The sequence below is a fragment of the Daktulosphaira vitifoliae genome, unplaced genomic scaffold (assembly GCF_025091365.1).
Source record: "Daktulosphaira vitifoliae isolate Bord-2020 unplaced genomic scaffold, ASM2509136v1 Scaffold_4, whole genome shotgun sequence".
Taxonomy (NCBI): domain Eukaryota; kingdom Metazoa; phylum Arthropoda; class Insecta; order Hemiptera; family Phylloxeridae; genus Daktulosphaira; species Daktulosphaira vitifoliae.
The window spans coordinates 38086504-38113707 of NW_026099575.1; the positions used below are offsets into that span (position 1 = coordinate 38086504).

General features: G+C 25.6%; 4 protein-coding genes across 5 annotated transcripts in view; 1 reads left to right on the plus strand and 3 right to left on the minus strand.

The window, feature by feature from the left end:
- Positions 1-9442, minus strand: part of LOC126906076 (nuclear factor related to kappa-B-binding protein) — an 11789-nt gene extending 2347 nt beyond the window's left edge. The window contains exons 1-14 of one of the 2 annotated variants that reach the window (XM_050686331.1): positions 9104-9442; positions 8331-8723; positions 8015-8211; positions 7707-7936; positions 7415-7641; positions 6077-6789; positions 5610-5807; positions 5308-5543; positions 3995-4320; positions 3764-3938; positions 2800-3027; positions 2094-2740; positions 1924-2026; positions 312-847 (exon numbers count right to left, since the gene is read on the minus strand). In XM_050686331.1, the coding sequence (XP_050542288.1) occupies positions 312-847; positions 1924-2026; positions 2094-2740; positions 2800-3027; positions 3764-3938; positions 3995-4320; positions 5308-5543; positions 5610-5807; positions 6077-6789; positions 7415-7641; positions 7707-7936; positions 8015-8211; positions 8331-8696 (4182 nt within the window). In that variant the 5' untranslated portion in view covers positions 8697-8723; positions 9104-9442. Of the gene's footprint in view, positions 1-311; positions 848-1923; positions 2027-2093; positions 2741-2799; positions 3028-3763; positions 3939-3994; positions 4321-5307; positions 5544-5609; positions 5808-6076; positions 6790-7414; positions 7660-7706; positions 7937-8014; positions 8212-8330; positions 8724-9103 lie in introns of both variants that reach the window. The other variant, XM_050686330.1, reaches the window with a different exon arrangement.
- A 381-nt stretch (positions 9443-9823) lies between these two features.
- LOC126906081 (sec1 family domain-containing protein 1) lies at positions 9824-13707 on the minus strand. Its single transcript, XM_050686347.1, has 2 exons — positions 13525-13707; positions 9824-11954 (listed from the first exon to the last, which is right to left on the minus strand). Exon 2 carries the CDS (start codon positions 11872-11874, stop codon positions 10009-10011), a length of 1866 nt encoding a protein of 621 aa, XP_050542304.1. The 5' UTR covers positions 11875-11954; positions 13525-13707; the 3' UTR covers positions 9824-10008.
- Positions 13708-13842: 135 nt separating this feature from the next.
- On the plus strand, positions 13843-15956 carry LOC126906091 (eukaryotic translation initiation factor 3 subunit F-1). The gene is made up of 6 exons (XM_050686366.1): positions 13843-14116; positions 14180-14250; positions 14321-14538; positions 14776-14867; positions 14934-15193; positions 15805-15956. The coding sequence occupies exons 1-6, from the start codon at positions 14008-14010 to the stop codon at positions 15889-15891; spliced, it is 837 nt and encodes a 278-aa protein (XP_050542323.1). The 5' UTR covers positions 13843-14007; the 3' UTR covers positions 15892-15956.
- Positions 15957-17255: 1299 nt separating this feature from the next.
- Positions 17256-27204, minus strand: part of LOC126906086 (tubulin-specific chaperone cofactor E-like protein) — an 11220-nt gene continuing 1271 nt past the window's right edge. The window contains exons 2-8 of the mRNA XM_050686354.1: positions 21396-21680; positions 21128-21321; positions 20952-21061; positions 20696-20866; positions 20481-20632; positions 19563-19741; positions 17256-18115 (exon numbers count right to left, since the gene is read on the minus strand). Coding sequence (XP_050542311.1) covers positions 17794-18115; positions 19563-19741; positions 20481-20632; positions 20696-20866; positions 20952-21061; positions 21128-21321; positions 21396-21635 — 1368 coding nt within the window. The 5' untranslated portion in view covers positions 21636-21680 and the 3' untranslated portion in view covers positions 17256-17793. The remainder of the gene's footprint in view (positions 18116-19562; positions 19742-20480; positions 20633-20695; positions 20867-20951; positions 21062-21127; positions 21322-21395; positions 21681-27204) is intronic.

Consider the following 27204-nt stretch of genomic DNA (forward strand, 5'->3'; position numbering starts at 1 on the left):
TTGCTTGAAGTGCTTGAGGATATATCCATGTTTACAGTTGAGTTCTGACGTTTCGGACTCATTGCAGAGTCCATCTTCAGAGTGATGGTTGCTAGTCGGTGGCTGCAACTATACTGGACACGTAAATAAACGTGACGTGGATAAACGTCAGAACTCAACTGTAAACATGGATATATCCTCAAGCACTTCAAGCAACAAGACAATCCATGAAAGTTTTAACACATTCATGTATTAACACTTTATAAATGATTTTTTTTCCATAGAAATTTTAAAAACTATGTCACTATCTAAATAAATTTTTAATAACTAACCTTGAGAGCAATAGGTTTTTGTTCATTCCCAGGTTGTTTGACCATAACTACTTGAGTTTGCTGTCCAGTTTGCTGTTGTGGCCTCATCATTAATAACTGTTGTAATTGCTGCTGAGTAATTTGTTGGGCTTCTGACTGAACACCTCTTACACTCTGTTTTACAAAAATTACTTGTGGCTGTTCACTTTCTATATCTTCAGTTTTATTATCTAAATCTGGTTTTCTTATGATCACTTGCTGTTTATTTTGTTGCAACATTTGTTGCTGAAGTTGTTTACGTTGCAATATTTTCAACTGCACTTGCTGCTGTTTATGCATTTTTTGTTGTTGCTGTATTTGAAGCAATTGTTGAATAGGTTGTTTCAAACCAACTTCAGGCTGACTTGACTGACTGGTCATAACTGTAGTAAGTTCAGAACTAGACTGAATAGCTTGGTCTGTTCTCTTTTGTTTTAATACTAATATCTGTCGCTGAAGTTCTTTGCTTTGAAGAGTTTTATTAATAGACAAAGGATCATTTTGATTATTTAATGAACCTAAAATAAAAATGAACCAAATATAAATTAATAAAATTAACCAAATCACTTCTTTTTATTAAAACTTAAAAATTAGTTTCGATTCTAAGTAAAAAATTAAGAGGAAAATACTTGGTAAGACTTTTTTAAATTATTAAAGAATTATTTACAGGAATCATAAAAAAAATGTCCCAAGAACTAAATAATAGATCAAATTGAAGTAGCTTAACTTTGTAAAAAAAATTACAAAAATCAAGTCTGTTTAGTTCTATATTTTTACAATAAAATCTAAATTTAAAATTTCCTAAAAAACAGTTCATTTGGATAAGTTGATTGAAATGTAAAAAACGCACAGTCTAAGAATAATATAGATATATATATATGTATCATGTATTATAAATGAACTTTGTAAACCAATTGGAAGCCACCATGGTAATTAAAAAAAAATTCTTATTTTGAAGTTAGATAATATTCCCAATAATTTTTTCATTTATATTGTTTATTTACAATTAAATCCCTTTTATTTTATTTTAATATTATATAGAGTTTCATAATAATAAAGATTATATTTTAAATATTAAATATTTTGAATGCCAATCAAATTAAAATTAAAAATAAAATACTAATTTTCAAAGCAAACAAACTATAAAATTATTTATATAAGCATCATATATATTTTTTTATATAAAATATTTGGGAATTTTATTCATGGGACAAAAGTTTTTTTCAATTCAAACCCCCCTTGTTTTACAACTGTACAACAGTTCAGTTATGCTCACTAAACCAAATACACTTTGAATTGACTGTTAGCTATATTTGTTTATCATCTTTGGATACCTTCATTAGTCCACCACTAACATAGGTATGAATTGAATATGAATATTTTATTACACTTACTATTTTTAAGTTGTATAGAGTTTAAGAAAAACATATAAAAAGTTATATACTGTGGTTTTCTGTGTCCTTTTACAATAAGGATATGGTTTTTACCATCTATTAAATTTTTTTTATTATAACTATATCTATATTTTATAAGCAACTAAAATGCACTGCCTAACATCGTCTCTCTACAATTAAATTGTGAATAACAAAATGACCTGTTGTTGGAGCAATGGAAACAGATTGAGCAATTTGAACATTCCTAAGGTTCTTCTTTCTAGGAGTAATAGCTATCAAGTCGCCTGATGATAAAACATGTTTCTAAAATATATATATAAATATGATTTAAACAAAAAAAACTGTAAAAAAAAAAAAATTAATTACATACATTAGGAATACTATGAGTAACAATTTGGCCATTGTGAACAAAAGTTTGATTGGTGTTATTTGCAGCTTGATTAATATTGATCATATGGCTATTATTTAAAACAACTGTTTGTGTATTAACAACCTTCAAGGGTGAATTTGTAGTAACAAATTGATTTGAAACATTACTAATGTTAGTAGATACAACACTAGATTTATTTTTGGTAGTAATTGTAGATATACCACTGGTAGTAGTCATAGAAAAAATTTGAGGAGTTTCAATTTTACTCTGACTTGTAGTGGATGGACATTCTACATTTATATTTATTGCAACATTATCTGACATTTGCATTGTTTGTACAGGTACCTTTCTACTCCTAATTATTTTTGAATGTTTCACTAAATGTTGATTAATTTCTTCAGAATGTCCAATAACTTCTTCTGCAACTGATATATTCATGTCTGGTAATACAGGAGAACTACTAGAACTTTGTACTGAGTCTTTTGTTGTATTTGATGGAAGATTTAATATAGCTAGAGATTCTACAGCATCAGATACAAGTTTGTGATTTGTTAATGAAGTTTTTAAATCTGGAGATTTTTTAACAGGTTTATTTCTTCGCCAACACTTCATTTTTACAGCACCTTGCTGTTCTAAATGTAAACGTTCTAAAACATAAAATCAATTATAAAATAAGAAGACAAATCTCTTTCAGTATTTAACTCACCGAATTCTTCCATTGATCGACCTCTATGCAAATAAATCCATATCTTACGCTTAGGATCATATTTGACACAAGGGTCATGTTCATAATGCAATCTATCTAAAGCCCCACTAACAGCATTATGTAATTCAGTTTGATTTACATCCATTAAGTATTGAGAATCTTTAAGCAATGTACAAATATCACTACGAGTTCCCATTCCATTTGGTAGTCTAGCAGTTGCATCACGTACTAATAACAATGAAATTATATGATTAAATGTGAAAAATATACAGAATAGTCTACGATTTTTGATAAATCTAATAACTTTTGATCTACTAAATAATTTACACTACTTTATATTAATAATTCATGCATTCTTAGATTATATCAAAATCATGTTTTTTTTAATTTGATTTTAATAATAAAAAAATATAATTTTTTTTCAAAATAATCATTTTTTATAGACTTCCTTATGAAATATTTTAATTGACAATAACAATTTTAGAACAATTACTTATTAAGTTACAAGCATTTTAAATATAGATTAAATAAAAAGGGCAGGTGAGTATAGCTTGTATTGATGTATATTTATAATGTATAATACACTCGTTATAAACCTATAATATGTTTTAAATTCTTATAACTCTAGAAGTATTTGTTCCAAGTTGTTAGTCAATTTCAAATTTTGGAAAAAATAAAACTATTTTTATTCATTTTTTATTAAGTTAACAGTTGTTGAAAAATTCTATCAAATTGTTAAAGCAAAGCCAATCTCAAATAGTGGGGACAGAGGCTATGATGATGATGGATGAATTTTATTTTGTTTATTGTTAAAAACAAATAATAAAAATATGATTTTAACATAGTTAAAAAATACATGAATTATTTTTAAAAAAAATAATGCAAAATATTTAGTTTAAAAATGATTAGATTAGTCAAAATATCGTGGATCACCTTGTATAACACAATTACAAAATTTATCTACCTAACACTAGTATAGATATAAAATGTGGTCTATTTTCAATCAACAAAGAATGACCTCTGGCTGCTTTATGGATATTAGATGAATTATATATACCTCGGACAGGTCCCACAATAGATTCATAGCCATGCATTCGATACACAAAAGACCTGTGAGGTTTTAAAAATCTCTGCCTTTCCTAAAATAAATAGTTTAATTGTATTAGTGCAATAATGTTTGGTTAATCATAAATACCTGAGATTGAAAATCTGCACGCTCTTCTGAATTAGAAGGTGTTACAATCCAAGTATCTAATAAAGGTGTAGGAAGTGATAATGATGAGTCGGTATCAGACATTTCTATCAATGGAATATCCGTTATAGTAGTTACAGGAGAAATTTTAAGATTGTTATCTTCTTTTGAGGCTTTTAATTTTAAACTTATATTATTCAAATTATGAAGCCAACATTTACATAATTCTCCAAGTCTACTATCTGAATCTCTACCTGCACCAATCCACTGATAAGTGTCTAAATTAGGTTTATATTCAATGAAAGGCACAAAGTCTTCAGGTTGCCACTCTAAAAATTAAATAAAGAATTCATTAAATTCATAAAAACATGTAGTTGAAACAATTAAAAAAAAATTATCTAAATTGGTCTAGAAATATTTAAATAATAATTTAAGCTGGGCTAATATCACTTTTTTTTTATAAATATTTTTTACCAATATTTAAATATTTTAATAAATAAAATTAAAAAATAATACATCACTTTTCAGTTTTTTAATCAAATAGAACTTTCAGAATATATTATTAGATGTATTTTTTGCCCTATAACTCCATTAAAAATAAAAATTAATGAATAATAGAGCATAATATTTTATAATAATATAACAATTTTATATGATTTTAAAAAATAATAGAAAATATAGACTAAGTAAAAATATATTCACATTTTCATGAAAGCATGGATATATATCGGTAAGCATTCTAATTAATATTACAATTCATGATAGCTTATAAAATAATTTATAAGTAAATTATTAGAAAAATTATGAATGTAACAGGTCAGTTGTTATAAACTATGAGAACAATAGAAACCTGTTTCCTTACTTACTGAACATACTATATATAGGAAAACATTATATTATTCATATAGAATTCAAAAACTATTCTCTACATTATACAATTTAAAATTATCAGTGTAAGGGCAACTTGTGATAATATTTAATTATTTTCAAAGTTAATAATAAATATACTGTGATTATGGATTTTAAAAAAATTGAGACCAATAAATCTGATACTGCATATATCAGCCAATATTTAATATCATAATCCATATCAGCTCAGTCCTAAAACTATTTTGAAAAATGAATGCATTTTTTATGGAATATTGATATCTTAAAATTATTTATTGAAAAGAAATTAATTTTTTCATTAATAACTTGTTTATTTATTCAAAAACACTGACACAATACATTCACAATTTACTTTAATTAATTAATCAAACAATTAATATTGTAGGACATTATTTAAAACTTAGATTTATTTCAATTATACTACTTACCTGGAAAATGTCCAGCTAGAAAACCAATAGCAGATTGTAAAGCTTTTGGCCATGATTTTTGTGCTAAGCAATGAAACCACAGTGGATTTTTTGAATTAGTCATTAATGATGTGGCCCAATCTTGAACACGTTCTATTAAAACACCCATATTCATACGATATTCCCAATTAGAGCATATTATATCACGGATTAATGTAAAGAAACTAACAGTTAAATTTTGTACTTCAGGAAGACGTCTAACACAGAGAAATTTATAAATTACAAAATATTTTCGAATTAATAATTTAAGACAATAAACTTACTTAATTCCCAAATCATCATTACATTCACTCTTAATATCCAAAACATGAAAACCTTCTAACTCAGACAAAGATCCAACATAGTTAGAATCTGTGACCACTTTACTAGGTGTAGATACTGGTGACAATGATAATTGTTTTGAATTGTAGTTATTAGGTGTTAGTGCTTGCATACAGGACTGCAAAATCCTTGGAGGTGATCTAAAAATAAAAATATCTTAAGATAAGCAAAAAGGTAATTTGGTACATTATAAAACAGTAATATTTATAAAAACTATTATCGTTGATTTTTTTAGTATTAACAAAATTAATATTAAATGTATTTTTAAAAAAATAAATAAATGTATATATTAAAAATTATGACAAAATGAATATAGAAATAAGCTGAACAGAATAAATTCAAGATTAAACACGTTACTGGCCTAGCTAAATAGGCACTATTAGTAAATTTATTCTACATTATGGCTTACTCGGTATTAATAGACTGTACAGTTGTAGTTAACATATCTTCAGGGTGGAATTCTCGTTTCATAGAATAGTTAGAAGGACTAAATTTAGGTTCAGTAATTTTTTCAGTTGATGAAGGTGAAATTGGAGGATTATATTTCTCTTCGGCATCACTCATTTGTTCTAATAGCATAGCAGCTGCAGCTTGACCTTCTTCAGCTTTTCGTATTTCATCTGCTGTTAAATTTACAGATTCTATTTTGATAGGTTTACTTACTTTTTCTTCAACTTTTTCTAAGTTGCAATTTCTATTTGTATTAATACAAGTTTCTAATTTTATGGCATTTATATTTTCCACCATAAGCTCTTCTTTTTTAGTTTCAAGTACTGGAGGTAATGATGGTGGTGGTAATAATGGTAAAGAAAGAGGTGGAGGCGATGGTGGTGTAAGAGAACATAATTGTTTTGCTTGTGATTTTTTATCAAATTCCAATTTATAAATTGGTGCATTATTAATATCTATTTTTAAATTTTCAGAGGATGGTCGTTTTGATACATGGCTAGTATTTACTTCATCTAACTTTATAGTTGGAGGAGCAGGAGGTTGTTTTGGTATTTTTGTTCGTTTGACTCGAGACCGTTCATTAGCTGCTGACCTTTTCTTTTCTTGCACCAACAAAGTAGGTTTAACGAAACTTTTTGCAGCAAATTGTTGTAAAGAGAGTTCTTTTTGTTCCTTAAAATAAAAAAATAATTATTAAATTTACAAAAATATTTAATAATTAATTTCAATAAAATTAATTAATTAGTTGCTTATAATATAAAATCTAAAAAAGCAGAATAATGTCATAAATTAAAAAAATATACATTTCTTATTAAGTTTACCACAAACAAATAAACTAGTTTGCTAAGATAATGTATAATAAAGCAATTAATTAATGTTTTCTCAATAAAGAAATAAATAGACTATCTATTTTGTTAAATAAAATTTTCAGAAACCTCTTTTTTAAAAGAGGCAGTGGTAGCTTTAATGAGTCATATAAATTATTTATATAATAATCAAAAATTTGAATTACATAGTTTCAGTACAAGAAGTAATTTTATTTTTATAATTATCAATAGAACTACCACAAAAATCTCACAAAAAAATATGTAGAAAAAAATGTCCAGAAAAACTTTTTCATTATTGATAAAAATCTCATTTTGTTAAATTTTGAGATACATATTGTTACAGTTTAATCGACAATATACTTTAAAATAAGGCACATTATTTTTCAAAACAACAAAATTAAGTTAAATGGTTTTGTATGCATTAAAAACTATACTACCAAAAATGTTAAATCAATGTATCAATAACATACTTGTTCTTTTTTCTTTAATTTTCTCTTGTGAGATATTAACATATCACGATACATATCTTCAGTTGGATCAAATGGGTTACTCATGGGTAAAGCTACTTTTGATAAATCAATTCCATGAGGATAAGTAGCCATTGTCGATGTGATAATATCCAACTCTGGCAAAAGAGAATTTTTAACAACATCTAAATGTCGTTGCTGTTTTTTACTTAAACGAGCTGGAGGCCCTTCTATATTTAAATCATTAACTTCAAATATAATTTAATATAACACAGTACATTATTTTATTTTTTACCTTGATAATTACTATCTGAACTATCACCAGATTCATCTCCAACTTGATGCTTAATATCCGCAAGTTCACGAAAGTACCGTCTTTTTACTTGCTGGTGGGTAGTATAACTATTTGTTCCTCCTACATTAATAGCAGACATTGTAGGATATTCGTTTAATTCATCAATAATTTTTTTGCGCCCTGATAATAATTTTTTCAGCATATTATAACTATATATCCGTTGATTTTTTCTATAAAACATAAATTTAAGGGTTAAAATGAATTATAACACTCAAAAACTATAGAAACAAAACTTAATATTAGAATACCTATATTCTCTTTTTAAAGAACGGCGTAACAATGATTTTAATTTAACAATATCAGGACGAAAATGACCATTTTTTAATTTATCATGAAAATCATCAATTGGATTTACACCAAAACGAAAACTCTGTCCACCAAACAACATTCTCAAAGTGATCTCTTTTTCCATTAGATCATTTTCAGAAAATGTGGGAAGGAAATTCTGTAAATAATATAATAAGTTTTGCATAAATATACTAATAAAAATAGTGAATTATATGATGTTCATTGACAACATTAATACATAAATGTGAAATTAAAAAATAAAATCAATATAATTACTTTTAAATGTTGTTTTTGTTGGTCACTTAAGCAAACCCACGAATTAACAGAAAATAATTGCTTAAATACTTCTCCTTCGTCACACATACCAGCTGGTAAACTGAGTTCAGTTTTATTGGCTATAGCAGTCTCAGTTTTAAGTAATCTACATTCATCTTCATCTGCAGTACTTGTACTTTCAGAATCTGATCCTGATTGGCTACTACTAGACGAACTACTAGTTTCTGATGAACTAGTACTTGAAGTTGAAGTTTCTGTATCATCATCACTATCATCTTGTTCAATTTCAGGAGATGATAATTCATCTTCATCTGCATTCGATGTAGATGCGTGCGGCCAGTGTTGATAATCATCATAACTAGACATGTCTTCACCAAAATATTGAGTTATATACTAAAACAAATAAACAGACAATTTATAATACCAATCTTTTTTAAATAAAATTTATTGTTATTCGTGAACTAATAGAAAATGCAGAAAAGTTGTGTTAACAATAAGTATTAAAAATTTAATAAACAGTAATTTAAAATATTTTATATATGATTTCTAATGAATGTCTGATTAAACATCTTGCATTCAAACAATTAATTGAAATAAGTTTTCAAAAAGTAATCAATTTTGATTTTTTAAAAACAGACTTTAATGTTTGAATTTTAAGAGAAAAATAAATAATTGGGATAACTTATAAAGTAAAAACTTTTTCTAATTAGTTGAAAACGCTTAAAAACAAATAATTTTCTCTTAAAGTTTTATATAATTCATTAATTACTTACCTATTTTTAAAGATAACTAATAAAATTATTAATATTATAATATTATCTACCGGTTTGAACTTATATCAAGGTATTACTGACAAGTATAAAATTTAATATCAACAACTTAGAAAGTTGAAAAACAAATAATGAACCAATTTTAGTTTATCGTGACAACAAGTATGATTGCAAACCACGAACATGTACAACGGTCGGTGACCGCAGTTGCCGTGATGTGTGCATACGTCGCGAGCAAAGCATTAAGAAAATTAATTTTGTTCGTGTAGACATAATAATAAAATAATGTAACACTAAATCCCACTAACCGAACGCTGTTATCGAACGTCACGATACTACAGCAATGAGAAAAATTGTTTACATGAAAACTAACCGCAATGCGCGCGCAACCAATATTTTGGTGATAATAAAACGTTTTCATGGAAAATTGTAATAAAAATTACTTTTTAATCCATGAAATTTTTTTTAAATACAATAATATTCATAAAATCCCACTTAAAATATTACTTTTTTAATTAATATTCAGAGAATTATTAAGTCAATTAGAAATCAATCGATTTTTGATAAACTAAAACAGTTTAACTAACTAAAGCTAACTAACTGCTAAAATTTAGCAGCGGAGGTTCATAGTATAAATTATATAAAAATAATTTTATTTTAAGGGTACTCCTTAAGAATAATTTTTCATGAAAACTTTTTCATTTTTTTATAATTTTTCAAATTATATATTTTTATTTAATAGGAATGACAGAAATAACAATAATTATAATGTAGTATACATGAAACATTAATTAGTTTAAATTTGAATATACACACACACAAATATTTATATGTTTAAATTTAATTATACACATTTATAAATACATATATATTTATTTATTTTTAATGATAACCTTAAGTTATGAGTATTACTGTAGTTCTTTGCCAAGTAAAGATAGTTGTTCTAAAAATTCTGGAGCATTATTTATAACTGTTGATCCATAAACAATTTTTAATGTTGGCATACCAGGAGTCACAGTTTTATTTTTTATATACTCTAACAAATTTTGATATTCAATATAATTTCCACCACCAACAATGAATATTATTGCTTCATTAAATGTATTTTTAGTTTTAAAATTATCAGAATTGCGCAGCTGTTTTGGATCAAAATGACGAAATTCATCTGATGACCCAGAAGATTGTTTATTTTCCAATAATTCATCAAGAATCCGAGTTACTGGAAACGTATGTCTTTTGACAACTAAATTTTTTACTCCTTCCATAACAAAAGAGGATGTATGAGAAAGTAATTTTTCAAACATATTAACTGACTTAGTACCACCTCCATATTGGTTGGTAGTAGAGGTAATATTAGAATACATTTTCCATCTTTTGATATATTTTAAGGGACTTAAATCACAACCTTGTTTTTCCAATTCTGATAAATACATGTCCATATCTAAATCTGATATTGTATGTGTGTAAATGTAATAAATTATAAAAAGTCTCATTTTATCTTCAGCAGTACCAGCTTCTGGATCATTGATAACATCTAATATTTGTTTGTCTAATGAAGCTTGACTCATAACCTTTTCTTCAAATTCAAACAAAAGATCTAAACGACGAGATTTAATGGCAGAGAGTATACTTGTAGCTAAATCAGTATGCATGTCTATTAATCTTTTTTTTTCTAATAACTGTGGTAAATTATTGACAGCAGAGGTCAATTTAGCAGTATTATCAGTCATCATAGCTAGAGCTACATCACTTTCACCATCTAAACCCATTGATTCCTTTAGTTGTTTAACTTCTTCTTCAGAATTTTTTAATTGTTCCAATTCAGACTGAATAGATTCTGCTACTGTTGGAAATGGACTACCTTTATGAGTTACCCAAAATGAATCTTTTGGGTCTAAATCAAAAGTTTTTGGCTTTTTTTGTTCCTGTGTCACAGTAACTCTATTCAAGTTTAGTTTTAAAACATCATGAACCAATGCTTGGTAAGTCCAAGTATGATGTAAAGGAGTTGCCATATCAACATTACGATCTAATACAATTAAAAGTGGTCTTTGAAAGTTATAAACTCCCGAACTTTCTGATGAAAACAAACTATTACGTGTATCACGCAAATTTTCTCTAAGTTTTTTATCTAACTTTTCAGCAACCATTTCAGCTGCATTTCCACGGGCACTTCGAATAATAGGTAGAGTTCCAAGAGTAGCAAAAACAGAATATAAACCATCTACAGTGTCATCTATCATAACTTCTACATCAGTATCTTTAGCATCAGCCCGATTTAAATTATAGTAGGATACAGCTTGATTGTTTTGATTATTCAAAACAAAAAGTTCATCTTCTAGAGAAATAAAATTTAAATATTGGTCAAATATTCTATTAACTTGGTTAACATTATCAGTTTGTAAAGCAGAACTTGCTAAGTCTTCCAATTTTTGACGAGATATGGCTGAAATGAAGTTTAAATAATACTTCTCATACACATTATTTTGAAAATCTTGCGCAATTCGATCTAGATTTTCTTGATCAGGCATACAAAAGTAAATAGCTGCAACATCTGGTATTGGATCCCGTTCCGAATGAATATTCAAATGAAGAGTTACACCACACTCACGTAATTCTTTTATAGGAATTAATGGAGATAAAATATCTTGTCCACGACGATCATAAATTAGTACTTTCCAAACAGGTTCAGAACCATTATCTTTAAAATCAGAACTATTTAGGTTAAGCATTTCTTTTAATGCACTAATTTGCTTATCTCTAACAGATGCCATTTTATATATCAAATTTATTCTGACGTAAAAATATTATTTTATAATTTCTTTAAGTCTATTAAACATTCTGTTCAACTGACCTGAAATATATAAAAGAAAAAAGTTAGTTTCTAAACAAAATTTCATATGCAATAAGTATAAAGTTACTTAAAATTAATCATTATTAAATTTATTGTTGCACATAATGTATTATATAGCATTATAATCAATTTGTCCAATTTATAGTCAAGAGATAAAATTGCTACAAATTATTTTTTGGAACTAAACCAATTATCAACTAAGACATCACACATAATTTTAATATATCTACTATAATGAAGCCATGTAAGTTTATGCATTCAATGTATAAACCATAAATGTATAAATTATAAATTTAAAATTGCATACATTTTAATAAAATGTATAATATACATTTTGTTAAAAAAATTCTAAAAGCAACTATATCCAAATAAAAATATTTCTAGTTGAATTCAGAATGAAGTAATATACAGTAGAACCTCATTAATCCGGACCTCATTAGTCGGGACTTCGCTTAATCCGGACAGCTGTCTAATATTACGAAAAATATACAGTTTATGCCGTAGACTAAAATAAACATAAAGGCAAGTTCCTCGAATTTCCCATAAGTACATATATTCTTATCTACCGTCATTAAAGTTAGATAAACTATGTATTAGTAATTTATATTTTGGTCATTATTATATATATACATAATTCTATCCACATTAAATATGTAATGTTTTTGCTGGATTTAATATCATGTTGCAATATATATATATATATATATTATATCATATATAGTATTTAGTATAATATATATTCTTAAATCTATAATACGGACATGTTTTTTGGTTATTTTATTTAATCCGGACTTTCATTAAATCGGACAACCTAGAGCCCTTATTAGTCCGGATTAATGAGGTTCTACTGTATTTAACATGTGATATATTGATAGGGGACTAAAGAATAAAACTATTAAGTCCCATTAAAAAAAAAATATTACATTGTTATTTCACCTAATTATGAACTTACTTAATTGTAAACTACTAACTTTCACTTACTGAATTTTTTTTAAGATAGCTCTTTAAAATGTTATAAACGTATGAACTTACAAACTCTAATTAAAGTTATTATTCTTAAAAATAATTAAATTGATTTTCTCTTTTCATACTACACATCAAATTAATGTTTTTTTTTAGATTGCTTGAACAAAATGAAAGTTCAACAACTAATAAAATGATATAATTGTATTTTTTTTATCATTAATAATGTTACTAATAATAGAAAACTATTGAAAAAACAAAAATTTTTAATTTTATTAAAAGTATCATAACATGATACTTTAGTATTGGAATATTATTCAAACATTAATATTAAAAATAAATATGATTATACAATTTTAGTGATATTATTATAATTTTATCATTCCTCTATTTAAATTCTAAATGACAAAAAAATAAAAGTTAACTCAACAAATTTCTGATAAACAAAAATAAATATTGAAAATTCATCATATTTAATTAACAAAAAAAAATGTATTATGATTTTAAATTTAATTAAATCATACACTACATAAATTTACAAACAATTTATAGTAACAAAAAATTAAAAATACAATGAAATTAAGCAAACTAAAATTTGAAACCTTACCTTAGGTTAATTTCAAAGGATTTTTATCAAACACATTTCTCTATTTTATTTTTAAATAAAGAGTTTTACTGATTAATTTTGGAACACTTTAGTTGAAATAATACAAAAATCATAAATAAATAATTGGTCATACTTAATACTAAGCACAAACTTGATTTTTGAACAGAATTTCCATTATCATTTATATTTGGCCAAAGTGATGATTACTATCACTGTAGTGTTGTCAGTTACCACGTCGACTTTATACTACCCAGTTAAAAGTAACAATCATTTTAACCTCAATTTTCATAATATGTACACATTCCATACACTGCCTTTTACATTAGCTGATTGTGACAATATATATAACAATAATTTTATTTTGCTTTACTAGTTAAAGAAATTTTTTTTCATAAATTAAAAAGTGTAATTTAAAACGGTATACAAATTATCAATTTGTCTCTAAATAATATTTCATTACTGTGTTGTTATTTTTGTTTTACTATGGCTTTCAATTTAACAGTTAAAATACATCCAGTGGTGTTGTTTCAAATTGTTGATGCTTACGAGCGTAGAAATATTGACGCTCATAGAGTAATTGGAACTTTAATGGGTATATATTTTATATATTAAGGTGTTTTTACTTTGCTTACTTTTAATCATTAATTGGATTTAGGCACTGTTGACAAAGGAGTGGTAGAAGTAACAAATTCTTTTGGTGTTCCTCATAAAGAATATGAAGATACGGTTTGTTTTAAAAAATGTTCTATTTTGTAAACATAACTGTATAATTATATTTTATTGAATGTTTCTGTAGGTAGAAGCTGATATTGTTTATGCGGCTGACATGTTTAAAATGAATCAAAAAGTAAATAGGTCTGAACAAATTGTTGGATGGTGGGCTACAGGTAGTGAAGTAACAACACATTCTTCCACTATTCATGAATACTATTTAATGGAATGTAATAACCCAGTACATATTACTTTGGATACAACATTGAAAAGTGATAATATGGGATTAAAAGCATATGTCAGGTATATTTAGACAAATTTTCTAATTATAATTTAATACCTTTCTCAAATAAGTTTTATCATAAAATTAGCAAAACATAAAATATCATGTCAATGATATATCACATACTTAACTAATATATTTTTAATATAAATTAAATTTCTAAAAGAACTATTATTTCAATTTTCATAACTATAGTTTTTTAGGAAATTCAGTTATTTTAAAAAGCTATCCTTATTAAAATATTTTCTTATTTTTAGTACACAAATTGGTGTTCCTGGTGGAAAAACTGGAAACATGTTCATTAATGTTCCCATTGAAGTAACTTCATATCAACCTGAAATAGTTGGGCGTAAGTTAATTGTTTATCCTAGAAAGAATTATTCAATTTTAATTATTGATTTTATGTAATTTTTAGTAAGTTTATGTCAAAAAACTGTTTCTGTTGGGCAAAAATGTCAGGAACCAATTGCTGAGCTAGTACAAATCGAAGAAGCGTCTTCAAAAATATCTGATCTTTTAGACATAGTTTTGGCTTATGTTGATAAAGTTTTAGCTTCAAATGATTTCAACACAACTGATAAAAGCTACATTGGTCGAATGTTATTAGATTTAATGCATAGTGTACCACATGTTACACCTGAGCGTTTTGAAGAAATGTTCAATTCTAATGTTAAAGTAATGCAATATTTTTTAAATCAACATTTTTTACTTTTCTTTGTTAAATTATCTTAATCAAAAAAGTACTTATAATTTTTATTATAAATGAGTACATAGCATAAAACGGTTGCATCAGCTTCTAATAATATTATTGCAGTATAAACAACCATTTAAATAAAAACATAAGGTCATACAAATTTTTCAGTTTTGATTAAATCTTAAAAAAAAAAAAGTTTTTTATAATAAAACTTTTAAACTCTTTTTCTTCTTCACCGCCTTAATCCCAACTACTTGAGGACGGCCACCCTTATCCTAAACTTCCACTTGACATGATCTCCCACATCATCTACTTGCACAAGCGTTTATACTCCATCCAATCTTCTTTCATTTTGCTCTTCTGCTGTACTTTGAATTACTTTTTCTTACTTACTATGATTTTTTGAACGTCCTCATTCCACCATCAGGTTTCCTTGTTACCTAGCATTCTACTCCTACTCTCCCCAAACTAATTAACTATTTCTACATATTCCAAATATTATGCTTAATAAAATTTCTCTTGTTAATTTTTCTTAAAATCCTTGAACTGAATGAAATATTTCTATTGAAATTAATATGGTTATTTTTTTTAGGATTTATTGATGGTTATTACATTGTCTCAACTTACAAAAACTCAATTGGAACTTAACGAAAAACTTACATTACTCAGTCTGTCTTAATTTTAAGTTTAAAAAGTAATATCTATTGTAATTTTATTGATGATAAAGTTCATTTTTCAATTCAATGTGTTTTCCATCATTTATAAAAATGAGTTTTATTAAAGCAGTGTATACATTATCAACACCATAATATTTTATCAAGTATATCTATTATTTTTCTTAGCACTTAAACATTTTAAATTAATAAATATTAATTATAGGGGTATTAATTATTATTATTATTAATTATAATTATAATATAGGGGTGATTCACCACACCTCCACAACACTAAAATACTTATTAATATTCATTGATTAGGAGATTAGGATTATAAAAAATAAATATACATTTATTTTATTAAAAACAAAAATACATCTTAATAAAACCAATTCCTTCTCAGCTTCGCATCGAAGCTAAAAACAAATATATATTTATTTTTAATTTACTCTATATGGCTAAAATTAATTTTATGTGCATAAAATCTCAAACTCTTTTTATTAATTAATATTCTATTAATATTCATTTAAAATTTTATGTAAAGTAATTATATACAACAAAAATAAATGTATGTTTTCATTGTAGAAAATTGTAAACAAGGTTCCCCTAAGGATGACAAGAGCTTACCTAAAGTACTCTTGCTTCATACAGAAAATATTTCAATTTTTTTTTATTATATGTCTTAGTAAAAAGTGATATTCTGAATCTTGCAAATTATTGACAATCAAATTTTCTAATTAAACCATTATCACATTAATACTAAAATAATTATTTTTATAGATTGCAATTCCTAAAAAAGTATAGGTAAAATATCCCAAATATTTTTATACTAGAGTCAGCCTATCAATTAATAAACAGGGTGATTCTTTTAACAATAGTCACTCAATTTCTCTTGGAGTATTAAATTTTTTTCAATTTTTATTATTTACATATGTATTTCAATTTATTTGTTGTAAAATAATTTTTGGGTCTATCCCTTATAACCCATAGGGGTGTTAACTTTATTTTTTCAAATGACAACATATATATTATACTATCTTATAAAAAAAAATGACTAGCCATTTCCCGGTTGTACTTCTCCTCTTACCTAGAGGTAATAATGAGAATAAATTCCATAGTACTAGTCCAAAAGTTGTTATAGATCAGTAATTTTCTTAATTGCGCCATTTTCTATTTTACAAGCTGGTTTAACATATTTGTTTAAATTAAAAAAATATATAATTCACACATCTATAAGTTATAAGGAACAACAATGTTATACTATCAATGGAAATACATTTGCATTTGACAAAAACAAAAAAAAATTTTATATTTTAAGAGAAATTGAGTGGTTAACATTAAAAGAATTACCCTGAATAGTTGATTATAATTTATAACAATAAAAATGTTTAGAAGAATAAATCAGTTTATTCATATATTATGAAAAAATTATAAACTCAAGTGTCCAACACAAAATAATATAACATTTATTAAGCAATGAGTTTATTGCTCCACCAAATTAAAATTATTATTATTAACTAGTGTTAGTATAACATTCTACAATAGCTCATTTCTATCAGAATATTAAAATATACTTTTATGTCTTAATTTAAATAAAAATAGTTCAAAATTACTGGAAAACTAATGATTTTGATTAAAAATTAAATCAGTACATCAATAACAGTTTTCTTTTGTATAACAGTAATTAGTCCTTAATAGCATTTCATCAAGTGCTTAAAAATGCTATTGTAGCAAAATATTTGCCATCAGTTCTACTTTTTAAAACAAAATCAATATCTACTGACATAATTACACAACTATATTAAAAAATAAATTGATATTTCAAAATTTTACATAATATTACATATGTATACTTCATATAAATATATAATGATATTTATATCACAGTTCGCTGAAGTAATACAGATGTGAAAATCTTTTAATCATTATTTTTTTGAATCTACAATGATTTGATCCCCGCTAACTATATTATAACTATACAATCTTTTATTTGGGAACTTCATCTCTTCGGGTCCAACTATGGAACATATTTGTTGGTCTGCATAAAATACTCGCATACGATGTGCTGGTATATTGAAAAATTTTTCAAGCTTCTGTTTAAATTCTAAAACAGTCTGATAGACATCTAATGTATGTGATTCACATTTATCTCCGCATACTAATAAAACAGGTACTTTGCTTTCAGGTGTTAAATCAATATTGACCAATCGATCTAGTTTTCCATGAACTTGTACTACTTCATTGTACCTAGAAAACAAAATATTTTTATCATTAATACTAATATTATTATACATAAAAAACTACAGCATTGTAACTGTTATTGATAATAATAATTTATTATTAATCTATTTTTGTAAAAATCAGACTGGTATATCAACTAAATCAGATAATGATATTAATATCAAAAAAATATATTTAATTGCTATATCACATAACGATAATCAAATATTTTCAATTTACTTCTTATTATGAAAAAATAAGTTCTTTTTTGTTACAAGACTTTATCATTAACTGATTATATTAAATGGACGAATTTGTGTTTTATGAATAATACTATTAAAGTGTCTATTTTTTGGTTTTAAATTTAAAAAAATTATAAGTACTATTTATATGCTATTTAGTATTGCTTTTAGTCATAACTGAAAACAATTTTTCTACTTTTCAAAAATAAAATTTAAACATAAAACATAAAAAAATATAACATCTTCATCACTATCATTTAAAAGGGATTTATTTTTGGGGGGGACTCAATAATTTCATTTTATTTTAAGATTGAGTTTTGACCAGTTGTTTCTGTATATCTTCCTTCCAATTCTAAAATTTCTTTCTCTAATTATCCTAACACTTTACTTTGTTTGTATTTTGAATAAAATAGGAATAAGAACAATGGCATGATAAAAAACCTAATCTAAGAATAGAATTTTGTATCAACAAACATCATTTTTTGCTATATTTCATAATATATTTTATAACAAAGTGACAAAAATTCAGTTTCTTTTTGATTATGGCAATATTTCAAAAATTAGCAATATCGTTGGAAAAATTTTAAATGTTAGCTATATCAACATTGAATTAAATTATTGATATTGTTGACAAACTTCACTAAATATTTTTTCTTTTTTTAAAAATAGTCAAAGTACATAAATTATGAAAATATAATAGTATAGTGTATTTAGACATTTTCTACAAGATGATTTAAAACGTGTTGTAGGTAAATTCATCGTTCTACAACTCTACATTACTATTTTATAACATTGGACGATCTAGAACTCCCCAAATTTATCCTACTGCAAAAGAATGTATGCCCAAACATTTTTTTTTTCTTTTAGCTACTAATTTTTTATACAATTGATAACTAACAACACATAAATTTTGCCTAGTGTGTTAGTTAAAACAAGCTTTACCTAAGACTAATCAAAATTTAAATTTTTGTGCAGAGTTAGAAAAGTCTAAAGTCAAATTTTTAGAGCAATATTATTCTCAAGTTAGTTAAATACCACACATAAAAATTTATCAATATTTTTTGTATATAATTAAGATTTGTAAAATCTTAGATATTATAAATTAAGAAACATTTTTGATCCTTTTCCAATTAAATTGCTTACATATTTTTATCTCAGTAATAATAAATTATGATTTATTGATAAAAAAAATAACAAAAGCCCTTTTCTTAACGAGATCAAATTATGTTTACCTATCAGGCCGTTCTTCTTCAGATTTATCCATATAAAATCTGATTAAGAATCTCTCAGCATCTTCTCGTTCATCTGCTGTTATTTCAGCTCCTCCATTTAATGTTTGAATACAAGGTAGTCTAGCTATAAGTAACTGTCTACGTTCATGTTCTGTGTACTCTTGCCTTTCAGGATTTTCCTAAAATATTGCTATACATTAGTTTCCTAATATAAACTAAAAATTAAAAGTATGTTTAACTTTTTAAGATAATCATAAAAATTCTATGACAAAAATTTATTTAAAATTGAATGAATCTGACTAAAACATATTTGAAACTAATTGATTAGACCAGTTATTTATTATGGGAAACTTTATAAACTTGACAAAGGTATATCAGTACATTTTTTAATTGTACAACACACTATGAACATTTTAATGCATTTATAACTTAAGATTTTTTTGTGTTCATTGATTGTTTATCCACCACAATCTTACAAGAAGATATTTTGAAATTTTTATTTTATAAAATGAATTTTGAAAATATTTTAAATAAAAATACATTTGATAGTGAATGAACAATAGTAAAATTTCTCTATCATCAAAGAAATGACAACACAAATTTTGTATTATCATAAAGTACAACTACTACACTTTTATCCAGGAAAATATTTTTATTTTATAAATAAATGTATATTTCAATTGTAATTATATTTGATTAAAACACCAAAAAACTTTGAATCTCAGCTATACAGATCATAATGAATAGTCATAAATAACATAATTTAAAACTAGAAAATTAAAATTGTTATTCAAAGTAATAATATATAAAAATATATTAAATGTTGAGTTCAACATAAATTATTATATTTATTGATCATAGATTTCCTTGTCATACCTCATTAAAGTAGACAATATATTTTGCAAATAATGATCTTACTTCAAATAGGGGACATCCCTGTATCCTTAAATATTTTAATGCTGGAAAACGTCCAAGAATGTCAACATCATCCCACGTTCGAATTAGTGTTCGATTCAAATTAAGGAACCTGAGGTGAATAAATGCATCATGTGGTAAGTCCATCATGTTATCTATAAATTGTTAAAACAACAGTTAATAGATCAATCAATAATAATAATTTTTTAAATGATTACCATAAGAGTCGGTTTCTTGTTTGGGATAGGATAGAAGACTATGGTGAGTATCAGGTGAAGGAGGCGGAGTCATGAGGGATAACAGAGGACATTCTGCTAGCACCAAAGATTCGAGATTTGGGAATGCACGACCTAACTTACATACTTCTACCCACGTAGAAACTGGATTACCTAATAAAAATTAAATTTATTTTATAATTGAAATAAAAAAACATAAGGAAATAGATATACATTATGATCTGTTTCAATATTTTACCTGTAAAATGTAACTTTGTAACAGATGGAATTTGTATAGGTTGACAATTTTCATCATCATCTAATTCAATGACATCATAATTGTTCATGCTTAAATGTATTTCTTCGACCCTATAATAAAAAACATTAAACTTGTTATTCAGACATTAATGAAATCGGCTTAAAAAAGAAACATACATTGGAAGCTTTTTTAAAATGTGTTTAAAGCTGCTCCAAGTGATGTTAGTAGAGTTCAATACGACACTTTTTAAACACGGGTAGGTGTCTCGCATGATACCGCGTGGCAAGGTATTATTAATATCTGCACTAAGGTTATTGAAACTTAAATTCGCAAACTTGAGTTTTGGCATAATATTCAAAATTTTAAAAATCTAAAACAATAAATTACAAATAAATTAATTACTTTTTGCTTGAAAATACACTGTACAGCACAACGTAAACTAACTTCGTTCCATTCCGACAATCGGTTCTGTGCTAAATCCAATTCTTCTACGCCATGGCACTTGTCCCTTAGATCAGTCTCATTGCCAGCCGAATCGATATCACAATCATTCAGCACTAAAAGTTTTGGTAATACGTTCCTGGGATTTTTCCGGGGTACATATATGGCTATAGGCATTTGGTCAAAAGTATCATCTTCAGACGAACCATACTTCTCAGTGATCGCTTCTAACAGCGAGGGCATGTTTGTTAAGTTATATTTTAGTATGGACTTGTAACACACACACACCTGTAACGATATATACATATTATAGACTATAATAATGGGCAGTCATAATGCAAAACCCCCAAAACGAGAACATCATAATATTATACGACTCGATTTGAAAATTTCTAAATAATATTCATTCGACGCTTGTATATTGAATACTACACTATAGATTTGTACGATGTACTTATCAAAATAAATTTTCTTCATTGGTAAATTAAATATAAACAATGAAAATAATTTAAAAATTATATTACTACTTTTACTGTTTTTAACATCCATTGCTATGATATAAGTATAATAATTTTATTTAATCAAACTCAACAACTCAAATAATGTAAATTACTTTATTTACGACAACCTACTCCACGTTACCTTAAAATTATATAAAGCTATAATTGTTATTGTTCACGAAAAAAAAATCATAAATTAAGCGTTGACGTTAACATATATTCCATTACATGTTCGTATGAATATGTGTAATAAACGAATTTAATTCAAAAACAGCTAGATCTGTAAATTCGAAAAATTTTTATTCTATCGGTAAAGCAAATAATAATCAGACATAAAAGCCTCTTAATTGATAACACTTAAGTTACTTTAAAATATATTATGAATTACTCAAAACAATTTTTTATTTGTACTAGAACTGTGTCAATGAATAAAATGATTCGTGTTAAGGCCAAGAATTGTTCCACAATGTCATAATTTTGAAATTATAACATACGATATTTTACACAATGGTCGAAGTTGCTCAAAATAAGTAGAGGGATGCCCTCCATTTTTATTTTACTCTATTATTATTTTTGGTTAACGACCTGAATGTTAAACAAAATACAATAATGTTAGCCAATTATAATTATCGAAATTTAAAGATAATTCTTTGGATATTTAAAACAAATAATTAAATCTAATATAATATTGTATATTAATTTCAGGAAATTTAATTGAAATAATTGTAACAAAACAATATTTGAATTTATAATAGAAAAACACCAACATAAATTGATAAGCTTTTTGCACATTGTACAATACTGTTTATTCAGTGGATGAAAATAAAATATCTGAGTGTTGATATTTTTAATTGGTAAAAATTACCTACTTGTGGAAAAAAAATTAAATCTTCATAATTTAATAGTAATAATATTAAATAATTAAAAATATTGAATGTAACAATATAAAATATATTATGATCAACAATTTTGCACGATCATTAGATTGTTATACAGTAAAAAAAAATTCGCACATAATTTAAAATTACTCGAACCAATAGATATTTAAATAAACCAGTTTGGTGCTCACCAATGTTGTACAACTAATAATTATAAAAATGTGTACCTTTAATAAAATTTAAAACCTTGAACTAATTTTTTTTAATTATGACCTGTCAAGTATAATTATTGATCTGTAAAAATATCATCTGCAAAATTATAAATACATAAAGTGATTCACTAAAAGTTGTTTTGAATTAACAATAATTTTTAGCGAAATATTATTTAGGATTTTAGAAAATTATAATATTTAAAGACTATTTAAAATTAAAAATAATATTAAAATAATAAACGATTTATTTCAACATTAACTGCTATTCTCAAAAACATTATACACTAAATTACAGTTAGATTTTTTTACGCACCAGCTGGTGGCTATTTTAATATTCAAGCAAGTACATCGTATGTCTACTGACACGACACTGAATTGAAGTCCTCAGTTGAGGTGTCTATTGTGTGTTGGATTCAGTTGTTGATTTAGTTACAATATCAGTCATATAGGTGGGTTTACATTTGTGTATAGGGAAAGCACAGCAACACACCCGTTACTATTTTTTATACTAGCCGCTTTCGACTGATCCTATGACACGGTCAACTCCGAGTTCCCTAACAATTTTAGAGTAAAAAGAAAGGAGAATTATTGAAGAATACACAACACCTAGTCAGTCACATTATATCAGAGAACATATAATCCGTTTGTTTTAAAAACTTATGTAGAAAAAGAATTTTCAACAATATAAAAGTTACTATATAATTTTTATAAGTACATTGATAGTTTATTTAAGTTATTCCTTCGATGTATTAAATTATAGTTTATTATACTGAATATATTCTCCATTTTAGCCCAACTCTTTTTATTAAAAACACTTAACTTTCATAACGTCGCTGTTGTTGAGATTCGATTGACTGTTAACGTCCTAGAAATTTAAGGCCAATTGTGTAATTGTATCGTATTTTCTATTTAATCATCAAAAACTGGTGATAAATGTTGTATAAACTAGTCGCTAATAACTAATCCATTCAGCAAAGCCACGCCTAACACTGTGTAGGGAAGCTATATAAATAGCATTAACCATGTTTCTAATTAATATAGAATAGTTCATTTTATATGTGTTTTTTAAAAACTATTGTAACACAAGAAAGGTAAGCATACTTCATCGTTAAATAATTTATGAATATTATGAACGTCAGTCAAAAACAATAGCAAATCGGTTTAACGGCTTACACAACAAGGGACGAAAATCACTACACAGTGTGTTGAGTTGAGGATATAAAAATTACTAGACCACAACCAAACCTAATAATATATAACATTCTCTATTTTTAACAAATGCAATCATGTACAACTATAAATAAATAATTTAGCATATTAATGGACTAAAAATATATATGCAGATATAAACATGTTTATGTGATAAGACTATAAAATATAACGTAAAATAAAATTATCAGCGAACCTGAGTTTAGACTAATAAAAATTCCATTACATTATTGCATAAAAACACATACTGAAACTGCAAAGTTTACAATAAAAAACCTGTTCTAGGATTATTTACAATTGTCTGTATATACCAAAATAGTAATGACTGAACTTGAACTTGATACCATTTACAGGAGGTCAAATAATAATGGAAAATGTGATTTACTGTCGATCATCTGTCATAAATCTATTATTTAATGTTTTTTCAGTAAATAAGTGCAAATGAAATGTTTTTTACGATAATTTCAAATTATTTTCTCTCTAGTAGTTATATATAATTTAATGATTGATAATATTATAAGAGTAAAATATTGGCATTTCTTGAACATGATTAAAAAAAAATTGTATTAAAAAATATAGACGTTTAAAAAGGAAACTTAACATTTTTAAAAAGTATAATTTTCTAGATAAAAAGAAAAGGGAAATTATAACATTAGATCATCATTCCATAAAAAAAAAATAAAAACAAACATCACAAAATTGAATACACTTTGAAAAAAATTCAGTATTTATCAAACTGTTTGGAAATTCATAAATAAAACATTTTGATCGATTTATAATCCATAGGTGCAATTTGAACATAATTTATGAGGTATCTAACTTAATCTTTCCCTACTTAAAAAAAAATTCTGTTATAAAATTAGAGGGGACTAAGTCCTCTCTTGACCTTACAAATTCCGCAATGTTATCATACAAATATTAAGCTAATTAAATTACCAATAACTTCTAATTTAGTAGAAATAAATAGTCGTTGTTAACTATTAGAATATTTGAATATTATTATTTGACAATATTGACAATTAATATTTACTATTTACATTTTAATGACAACAGTATTCAATATGTTATACACATTATAGACTAAACATTTGATACCGATAAGTGTACAAAAATGGTTACGAGTATTCGACGACGAATGGTGAAATTGGAAAACTCAAAAACAAAGGTCAATTCATAAAATAAGTATTTTTTGTATCTATATTTATATTGTACTTTTGTCGAAGTAACAACGTAGAAATTACGAAACAAAACAATAGGAGGCGATCGGAAAACCCGCGTGTGTAAAAATTATTTGTAATGAATTGTTAACCAAGTCTATTTAAGTTGTTAATAATAATGATTATAATAATTACTTAAAATGCCGCTTGATCTTGTAAAAAATCTCATTGTCGTCAAAACAGCATCAATTGTTATATAGAACCAAATATATTGATAATTTCTATGTATAAAAAACAATAGGAAAATATAAAAATTAATAAGGTTTAAAATACCATGTACTAGATATGATTTTTTTTTAATCTAGTGATATGCGTAATATCGTTATCGTTGTTTTTTTATTATCCACTTTAATGATATTTAATTGTCTCTACTTGGGTGCACAATACACTACTTTTATCACCTGTTTCGAAATGTTATCATTGCAAAACACAAGCATACCTATTCTGCAATGCATATGGAGTACAATGTAACAATTCGTATTATGTTACTTTTTTATTTTAACAGAACACCAGTATGCATAACGTTTTATCTTATAAATTGTTGGAACAGAAAAGTTAAAAAATAACTAAGATAAATATTGTTCTTGATAGACAATCGTTTATAAGATCCGTAAGTAACACACCACAGTGATAATCTTTTCAATATTAAAGATAAAAATGATTTTTTTACGCATAAAAGATTATATTAGTCGTTAAATGCTTTTGTTGAGAAAACTCAAGGCCCGTATGCTGGTTTATGACGTTTTAAATTGGATCCAGATTATATCGTAGACGTAGTGTCATTCACAAACTAGTTCTGTACTAAATTGTAATTTCCGGTGTCCGGATTTAATTTTCTCAATTGAACGAATCGTATGTTTATCGCGATAACGAAACTGTATCATAAAACATTTTCATTTAAGATAACAAAAATTTTCTGTTAATTTTTTAACACTCAAAACTATAAAGCCCGAAATTGGATCTCGGCCAATTTTTATAAATATCGCCGAGGTCTTCTGAAGGATTTCTTATTAAACGTCACCAAAGATTTTTGTGATGAAATTTTAAGTCGCAAAAAACTTCAAATTAGTCAATTAGAATAATTTGCAATAAAATGCAAAATACATACATATTTCATTATTTCAAACTATCAGATAAATCATTTTTCTCTGTATAAATCTGCTAAATTTCTTCATTTCAAATGAGCAATTAAAGTATAAATTTGGTCTCAATTAATACATGGTACTAATACTAAAAAAAATACGTATAACAATGGCAGATTTAAACATATAAAAAGTGTTTTTTTTTTTTATTAAATTCGTCACAGGTGTAGAAGTACATTGTTTAATGTATAGTTATGAATATTTATTATTTCTAAATAATAATATTTTGAACTTTAATTTAATGAAAACGTTTTTTTAATTAAAAATCGACGTTCATATAATGTATTCCAAGAAAATTTCTAAGTATAGTCAATAACAAAACATCTTGTTGTAAATATTTGATTTAGCAACAATACAAGGATAAATTACAGAAAATTTCATGTCTCATAACGCTATTATTGACTTCATAAATAATATAGTTTATAAAAAAAACAATTTTCGGAAATAGTGAAGAACAATTTTCCATAGCATTTACAAGGTCAAATGGAGAGTTTATGCGCTTTCACGTATGAAACATATCAGGGTATCATTATATTTCAATTTCACACGACTCACAAAAACCACCGGATTCTCCGTACTACTTAACCGACCCCACTTGTGGACGGTAGATTGTGTTTCCGTTTTAATAAATACACACACAAAAAAAAAAAAAAA